Consider the following 9695-nt stretch of genomic DNA (forward strand, 5'->3'; position numbering starts at 1 on the left):
AATGACACCAGTATTCAATCTCCACCTATTCAATGTTAGGGAAATCTCTGGTCTACATCAGGGGTTCTCAAATATTTTCATGTAACGAACCACCAAAAAGACTGATTGGGGCCTATTTTAATTGTTAACTTAAAAATGTAATGTGCAACTCTCTATACTGGACAGGGGGTGATAATAGTGCTGAAAAATTAGGTTTTAAGACTGCATGTGAGACCACATGACTTGGTGGTTGAATATTGACATTTTTGCAGTGTAGTGACACACACACACACGCACGCACGCAAGCACGCACGCACGCGCGCGCACACACACACACACACACACACACACACACACACACACACACACACACACACACACACACCTATTTACCCATGCTAGCCCTTAGCTCTTAACATTTGTGGGTGATCTCTGTTTGAGAATATTGAGCAGTTATATTCAAGTAGCATTTTAAAGTATGATGGTGGTTAACGTTAGGGTTTTGGTGTGCAGTCTGATATGTGCCTCTGGACGTTTGTGCGTCCTGAGCGGCAGAGAGAGATAGCCAGCTGTAACATGAGCAGCGAGCCGACTAGTTGATAGAAGTTAGTGTGTGTAGTCAATGAGTAACCGCCCTATCTGTTAGACCTGTGGAGGTTTACGAGTCAACACGTCAATGTCAAGTGCAATCACTATGGGAAAACCTATGGCCTACATCTGACTTACTATGAAGACTTCACTTCCATAATGCTGCACAGACATCCTGACAAGAAAAAATAAATCATGATTGTATTGTGTATGTAGCTGTGAAAGTGACTTTTCAAACGTTTTGTCGACTGAGGATGTTACAGAGTGCCAAAGTCAGATTTCATTCCCCATTCATTTTCCTATAGACGTTTCGTAAAATTCTTATTTAAATTGTTTTACTTGGTCAAACCAAGTGATTCAGCTATATTCAGAATCACAAACATTTCACTCGGACCAAAAACTAGTTGAATGTTCTATGGTCTCTCGTGATTCTGAATGTAGCTGAATCATTTGATTTGTCCAAGCAAAACTCTTTTGATAAGAATTTTACAAAACGTCAATGGAACATGATGAATGGGGAATTCACATCCTCAGGCCCCATGGGAGATATCTTTGGCATTCTGTTTACCGAAATAATTTGCTTTAATTTTGTGTTATCAAAGTGTCACTTCGTTAGTTATACCTCAGATGAAACTCTTCAAATAATTGGTTTGTCTTTCCAGTTGGCAAATATAATCTGTGATGGTGTTGTGGACATTCTTCTGGAATGAACATGATTAACATGTTTCAAAAGACACAATTATGTTTTCGGATTTATTGTCCTCTCTTACTTACTGTATCTCCTTCTCCCTCCCTTGTCTTCCTTCTCCATCTCTCCATCTCTCCATCTCCTTGTCTGTCTGTCTGTCTGTCTGTCTGTCTGTCTGTCTGTCTGTCTGTCTGTCTGTCTGTCTGTCTGTCTGTCTGTCTGTCTGTCTGTCTGTCTGTCTGTGTGTCTGTCTGTCTGTCTGTCTGTCTGTCTGTCTCTCTATCTGTCTGTCTGTCTGTGTGTCTGTCTGTCTGTCTATCTGTCGCTCTGTCTCTCGGTCTGTCTCTCTGTCAGCCGTGCGGGCGGACCGCATGCGAGGCGGCCGCAACAAGTTCGGCCCCATGTACAAGCGCGACCGGGCGCTGAAGCAGCAGAAGAAGGCGCTGATCCGCGCCAACGGCCTGAAGATGGAAGCCATGACGCAGGTGATGCAGGCCGTGCCCACCGACCTCACCATCTCCTCGGCCATCCAGAGCATCCACTCGGCCGCCTCCAAGGGCCTCCCGCTCAGCCATCACCCCGGGCACCACCCCATCCACCACCACCACAACCACCACCACCACCCCCACCACGCCACCGCCCTGCCCCCCACAGACTACGACCGCAGCCCCTTCGTCACTTCGCCCGTCAGCATGGCCATGCCCCCGCACGCCACGAGCTACCAGGCGGCCTACGGACACTTCCAGGGCACGCGCACCATCAAGTCCGAGTACCCGGACCCCTACACCAGCTCGCCCGAGTCCATCATGGGCTACCCCTACGTGGACGCCTACCAGGCGGGCTCGCCGCCCAGCTTCCCCCACCTCATCGTGGAGCTGCTCAAGTGCGAGCCGGACGAGCCCCAGGTGCAGGCCAAGATCCTGGCCTACCTGCAGCAGGAGCAGGCCAGCCGGGGCAAGCACGAGAAGCTCAACACCTTCGGCCTTATGTGCAAGATGGCCGACCAGACGCTGTTCTCCATCGTGGAGTGGGCGCGCAGCAGCGTCTTCTTCCGCGAACTCAAGGTACGTTCACGGTCTGTTTGTGTGATGAGAGTGCACATGCTTGAGCGGGCATAGACACACACACACACACACACACACACACCCATTGGCCCAGCGCTATTGTAAAAAAACAAACAAACAAAAAACAGAACTTCATCTCTTGGCTTCTATATACTCTTTTAACTACTGAAATTCAGAGAATGCAGCAGATTTATTTTGTTTTTCTGCCATCTACGTATTATTATTTATTTATTTAGCGTTTCATGACTAAAGTGTGCGCTGCTTGAGACTGGTACTTAATGATTTAACAATTTGTTAGAGACAGTATTAGACAATTTAAAATATTCAAAATGTTTTGAAAATATTTAAACCTCAATTCAATTTGCAATCACTCAACTACTCAAAAGTCCTAATGTGGAACGTGTTTCGCACTCATTTCAGAATAAGGTCAGCCCTCATGTATATTTAGGTTTCTGCAGGCTGTTAATAATTCATTCTGCATCTTGTCTGAATGCTAAATCTTCCACACATTGTTGTTATCATAATTGGCACTTTACTTTGTACACTTTATGAACTTGATCTCATCTCCCTTTTAGCAGCCCTTTCAATGTTCCTCTTTTATGTGCTGGCTCGAGGCTAATGCAGTGTGCACAGGGCAGACTGAGGGGGGGTCCTTTAGCTGCCCCGGCCGTCTGTCTCACCGCCTGATCAAAACTCAGAATTGCGCCGGGCGAGCGTATTTACCCTGTGTGAGACATTTGGGCTATGGCTTGTGAAAACTTTGAGTAGGAGCTTCAGGCACTTTCTGTCCTTACTAACAAGGGTCCCAGTCAGGCTTTTATGTGAGCTGAAGCGCCCGTCTCCCCTTGAAATATCCCTCAGATCTAAGCAGACACTGTGTGAAGATATGCAAATATGAATATGAGATATTTCTTATTAGCATACCGCAATGGTCAAAGAAAATATGACGAGATGACCTTTTCAAGCATGTGGATGGAGTGAATTGTGTAACAAATAGTCTGCTTTTTTCTTCAATCAAAAACAATCTCAGTTGAATCCAATAAGTCAGACTAATTAATTTAACTTTTCATTTAGATGCAATAGAAAGTATCATTTTCATTGTTAAATCTGAGCCAAAGTAAAGTTTGGTTGACACGGCACAACATTTCCTCCTCGACTGCGACCGCGACTGTTCATCACCGCCGCTCGGCCGAAATCCAAACGATTGGAAACCAATGGTAAGGGTCCGCCAACGCCTGGCTGTAAACATGTGATCATCCCCCCTCTAACTCCTCAGAGAGGCGGGGGAGAGCTTCACGCTGGCAGCTCTATCTGCTGTGAATGGAGGTTAATGTTCAGGCGGACATGAAAGGCCCTAGACGAGTCTATGCGTCACCTGTTTGTCTGTCTGCTGCACCGCCAAAGGCTCCAGTGCATATTCATGTTGCCGGGCCTGCTGCGAGAGTCCCTCCAAATATTTTTTTATTTCATTTTCGAGAGGTGGGGAAATAACAAATAAATGAAATATTCACTGCGGCCCAATTATGGCGCAGACGAGAGCCCTTGAAAAACACATGTTGACATTTAGCGCGCGCCGCGTAGCCCGCGCTATTGACATTTTCCCAGATCTGCATTCACATTGAATTGTGCGAGCGGCACTTCAGTGTGTATACACACACTCAGAGGCAGGGCGTGGCTGCGGCTAATAATCGCGGCTAATAATCGCACGTGTTTCACCATTAGCTTTGAATGATCATTTTTCGCTGTGCTGCGAAGCCTCCCTGTTGCTCCCGCTGCCTCATCCTAATTCAATTATCTGAGCCCACTTGTGTGTGTCACTCGCAGAATGACATGTCATTATGTTTGCCTAATGACTGCCCATATTAGCCCAGCTTAGCAGTAATTGAGCCGGGTGCCTGTTACAAAGGTAGAAAATGACCCGGGCTAAATGCGGGAGAAACCAATTCCTGCATCTCCCCAATAAACCTCCCCCGCTCCCGTTGCGGGGGGGGCGGTGGGTGGGGTGTGGGGGGTTGTACCACAGCGGTCCGCGGGGGGTGTATTTCACTCAAGTGACCGAGGTAATTGAGGTTACCCCCCCTCCTCCCTTCCTCCCCCGTTTTGTAAAGAGCCATCCAGAGCACAAGGGGGATTGAAAAATGATGCGCTAGCTGTGCCTCTGACAGCTTTTCCCACAGACCCCCCACACCCCCACACCCCTTTCCTTCCTGGTTTCTAATTAGTAACGATGGGAGGGCTGTTGTTGAGCGGAAAGCTTAGTGTGGCTGATGGGAGGAGAGAAAGGGCCATGTAAGCCCTCCTGAGCCAAACTGCCAGCCAGCGCGCTCTCCCTCTCCCACACACGCTTCTCTGCTCCGCACAGATTTTTACATTTATTCATTTATATTATTTAACTGCAACTGGAACTTCATGTGGACTGCTTTGATTTGTGCCTTAATCATAATTCGACAGTGATATTAGCATTGCTGTCATGGCCGATAGCTGATATTTACCGATGTTGATATGATGTATGGAAACAAGTTTCTATGATAATCTCATTTTGAAAAACACGTGTACACACTGTGAATTCGAACAAGTAAAGCCGTTCTTTATTTCCAAAACATTTGAAATAAATTTACCACATTGTTTCCTCTCATATGAACATTTTGGCCGATACCGATAACTGATCCCAGCAAACATTTTCACGTATAACTGCACGTCAAACCACTACATCTAGTCAGGGTCTAATTATATATTCTGAATGGAAATCTTAGCGACGTAATTCCTCTACTTCCCCACAACGTGTCCAGATTCAACGATTTTTGAAAGACAAAAGATCGCACCTCATGCAGGATTCGATCCTACGGCGCCCGCTTCGCAGTCATGTGTCTTATCCATTAGGCCACCGAATTAGTTACAAATGCTACGGATTTGGTCATATATAGAGATACTTAACATTGAGCACTTAGCATTTTGACGGTCCCGACTGGAAGTTGCGTTGATAGGCTAGCTGCCTCGCTAATTCTGTTTCATGATTTCAACCAGCAATGAGACAGGTATATTTATATAATTTACAATAATATAACCAACGTGACTTTAGCAGACAGCATAGCACATCCAAAACCCACAACACTGCGTTTAGTTACGGCAAGAGAAATGGGACAATACCACAGGATTCAGGAAGTTTGTGATAAATACAAGCCCATAGCAAGAGACACTTGCACTTATATGACATAAACGTGTTTTCATATTAAAAAAAGAAAAGGGCGTTCAATAAAAGTCGTCATTGCAGGTGGAGTGCATGTCACACTGTGAGTATCTGATCACACAACAGGTAAATTGTCAATCAAATGTCATTTTTATTCAACAAAAACACAAAAGACACCTACATGTGGTGTTTTCAAAGCAATATGAGGTCAATATTTTTTGTTTTGAAGTGACAGTCTAAACGTTACTTTGGAGGAATGTGGAGAGAACGTCAGACTTAGATGGTAGATGCCAAACCACAATTCTATCGTCTGGTGATGTCGCGGTCAAGACGATGTTTGCTGGGATATTACAGTTTGCTCATCAGACCGATATGACATATTACAGTAGAAAATGACTAACATCAGCCGATACCGATATGATTGCTGATATACGTATCGTTCATCCCTACTACAGTTCCACACCAAATACATCGAAAGACACACCCATGATCTCTGCTCTCTTTGTTTTATCTACAGTATGTGTGTGTGTGTGTGTGTGTGTGTGTGTGTGTGTGTGTGTGTGTGTCTGTGTGTGTGTGTGTGTGCACGCGCACGCTCGTCTGTGTGTGTGTGTGTGTGTGAGAGAGAGACTGAGTGCATGCTTGTGGTCTTGTACTGCTCAATGGCTACAGCATGGCGCTAACACTGCCAAGGTTAGAGGTTCTCATTCCCTCCCTGTCTAAAAATGTACGCACTCATTGTACTGTAAGACGCTTCAGATAAAAGCCTCTTCACCAAGTGGCTGCGGTGTCACTCTGTGGAAACCTGCGTCGGGGTCGACGACCCAATTCCAAATCTCAGCTTTTATTTTGAAAAAGCTGTGACCGTGTTGACCCCTCCCGCTAATAAAGAGACAACTATTAGATGAGAAAACAGGCAGCAGAAAGACAGGAAGCACCGTAGAGTGAAAAGATTGTCAGAGGAGTGCTGTATAGGAAGCTATAAATACTATGTCCATCTCTCACACACACACACACACATGAAGACACAGACACCACTCACACACGCACAGCCCCTCTCGCTATTCTTAGCGCCGTAAGAACAAAAGAATTTCTCTCCGGTAATAGAGCCGGCCGGCCTGGGAGGATGTGTGAGAGGCGTCTGCCAAAAAAAGTGTTTAAAGATTTAGTTTCCATAAGTTGGCCTCGGTCGCAGGGCTCATAAATATTTAGCCATTAGGAGGACCGTCTAAAGAGCGCTCCCCATTGTTTTCTAATGGCGCTCTCTCTCTCTCTCTCTCTCTCTCTCTCTCTCTCTCTGTCGTTCGCTCGCTCGCTCTCTTTCTGGGAACGAGGCGTGACGTGAGAGACGTTTATTTCGAACACCTTGGATGGGAGCAGGGGAGGGGCGGTGGGGGCTCGTCCAGCCGACCTACCTCAGTTTTGATTGGTTTAACAGCCAACGTCAATTAGAGAGAGCAGGGTCTGGTGCGCTGGTTTTGAAATCAGGGGAATGGTAGCCCGATGAGGGAACGCTTTGGTAAGGTTTAGCTCATGATCACTGGTGGGAATTTAGTTGATAGAATTTGAAGTTGAAGACAGGTGTGTGTGTGTGTGTGTGTGTGTGTGTGTGTGTGTGTGTGTGTGTGTGCGTGTGTGTGTGTGTGTGTGTGTGTGTGTGTGTGTGTGTGTGTGTGTGTGTGTGTGTGTGTGTGTGTGTGTGTGTGTGTGTGTGTGTGCGCGTGTGTCTTTGTTGTTGTTTTTTGTCATATTTTAATTGCAAGTCAGTTGTGTGTATTGGGAATTTCATGACCTTGAGTTCTTTGACACCTGTTAAAACCACACTGAAATTCAAACACACGTGTCACTGAGATTTTTGTTTTGTTTTGACAAATGTACTTTTTGCAGATACACAAACACAGTGGGCCCTATTCTCCCACAAGCCTTCGGCGCTAAAACGGGCCTTAAACGCAAAAAAACGTGCCTTGCGCCTGTTTTGGGACGATATCAATATGGCTTTAGGCTGCCAAATGCGCTTTAGGCCGAATGGGCGTGGCGCAGTCCCAGAATGGGCCAAAGTGGGCGTGTCGGGGCTAAATACCGGCGTACTGCTATCTTCCGACCTGGCGTTAATTTAGCGCCTTGCACCTTTGAAAAGCAGGCCTATTCAGTGGGCCAGTTGTGCGGAGCGCTCCCCTCTGGCTCTCTCCCTCCCCTCTGGCTCTCTCCTCTTTCACCCTTCTCTGTGTCACCTCTCTCCCTCTCTCCTCAGTCTGACAGGCACAATACCGACTGTCTCTGACTCCCTCGCTCAGAGTCCCATAGAAAAAATAAGCTGTAACTTCACTGCAATGTGAATGTCCCAAGATGCTTTGTGTTTCTCCATTTCGCTACTAAATAGCAACCAAATGAGCCGAAAACCTATATTAAGGGAGGATCTAAATAATGTGTAATGGTAAGACAACCTCCAATTGTAGAACATTTCAATATTGGACCAAATAAAACATCGAAATGAAAACACCACCCTATTTTAAACATATATGTCCTACTGGGGCTATATATACCCCTTGTCGATTTAACTTTATTTAGATAAGTGACAGTGGAACGCGCTTCGGAAGCTTCTACTGTCATCTGCTATACTGTGATGTCCGCTCCAATAACTTGGCCCTACTCCACATTTAGTTTTACAATAAAAACACATTTATGCAATGACTTTACATAATGTAGGCTATATTTATGTGCATCATCCTTCCTGCAGCAGGCGAGAGAAAATGATATCTTTCTGGACAAACTTTCACCAATCTAATAGGCTATATTTTTCTAGCTGATGCGTTTAGAACATTATTTTCACTTTGATCTTGCTATAGTGTAGCGTTTTTACATGCTTGCAGTATTTCAACTGCAGTTATATTGGTTTGAGAAGCATCATAATATGGAATAATAGCCGATATATGGAGACAGACAGGATGAAGGGGAGGGGGGGTGGGGGGGGGGGGGGGGGGGGGGGGATCAGAGGCTTGGGTTTCGTCTGGTTTGCTGGACCACTGGAATGGAGCTTAAAGGCAAGCAATGCGATTCGTTTATTGCACTCATCCAATGAACTGACGGTGCATTAATTTTACGCTTAAAAGGCGTGGTTGTAATGGTTGAGTCTGCGTCTAGCGCCAAGACCAAGATATCAAGTGGCGCTGGTCCACGCCCACTGATTTGGGCTGCGCCAGGCGCTCGGCCTAGAAACAGCGCCGATGCAACGATAGGGACCTATGAGTGTGTGTGAGTATATGCTGTAGAAAATGAGTTATTCTACCCCCCCCCCCCCCCCCCCCCCACACACACACACACACACACACATACACACCATAATTTTATCTCTCGAAAGCGGCTAGCAACATTTTTGACAAGTTTACTGTCCTCTGACCGTGAGAAGCAATGTTAATGTGTTGCAGTGTTGCAGTGTCCTTGCATTTGGGCAACAAATTGGCTAGTTTGCTCTACTTGCTTGTCTAATCCAGAGAGGTCTGTGGGGGTTGTTGAAAGGCATTGTGGGAAATGTAGGAACGTAGTAGTGAACACTGAACTTTTCATCTCAAAACCACTTGCGGAATGCATTGAACATCACCGACTCAACCTCTAATGAATGGCCCTAATGATGGAATGTCACTGAAAGAAACAACAAAAACAGAAAACAATAAACCTAGTAAATGCAACATAAAATGACATTTTGCACACAGTGACAAGATCATTAGAAATAAATTAAACTAACGTTGTTGGAGGAAAAAATATAATAGGTCATTGGGGAAGAGTTTGCCTGTGACTGTGTGTGTGTGTGTGTGTGTGTGTGTGTGTGTGTGTGTGTGTGTGTGTGTGTGCATGTGTGTGTGTGTTGTGTGTGTGCGTGCGTGTGTGTGCATGTGTGTGCGTGCGTGCGTGCATGTGTGTGCGTGTGCGTGAGGGTGAGTCACTGCAGCCAGGTCCAGCGCTGCCCTCTCCTCCTCTATTGTTCCAGCGTAGGGATGGCCGCCCTGCCTCCTTTCCTCCAGCTCACATGCTCCAGTAACACAATGTGGAGGCAGAATTTAGCTGGCGATCGGGACTATCGATGATTCATGTGTTTATATCAAACCCCCCCCTCCCCTTCCCTCCCTACACCCTTCACTAAAGGATGTGCGTGTGTTTTGGGGACGACGTGCAGCTTTGTGTTGCTTGTCAG

General features: G+C 46.1%; 1 protein-coding gene across 1 annotated transcript in view; it reads left to right on the forward strand.

Moving 5' to 3' along the window:
* nr5a2 (nuclear receptor subfamily 5, group A, member 2) overlaps positions 1-9695 on the forward strand; it is a gene marked incomplete at both ends in the record, with an annotated part of 110854 nt that overhangs the window by 17265 nt on the left and 83894 nt on the right. Inside the window, one exon of the mRNA XM_083647504.1 lies at positions 1610-2319. Coding sequence (XP_083503630.1) covers positions 1610-2319 — 710 coding nt within the window. The remainder of the gene's footprint in view (positions 1-1609; positions 2320-9695) is intronic.

Source organism: Poromitra crassiceps (genome assembly GCF_964638095.1).
Source record: "Poromitra crassiceps genome assembly, chromosome: 12".
Classification (NCBI taxonomy): domain Eukaryota; kingdom Metazoa; phylum Chordata; class Actinopteri; order Beryciformes; family Melamphaidae; genus Poromitra; species Poromitra crassiceps.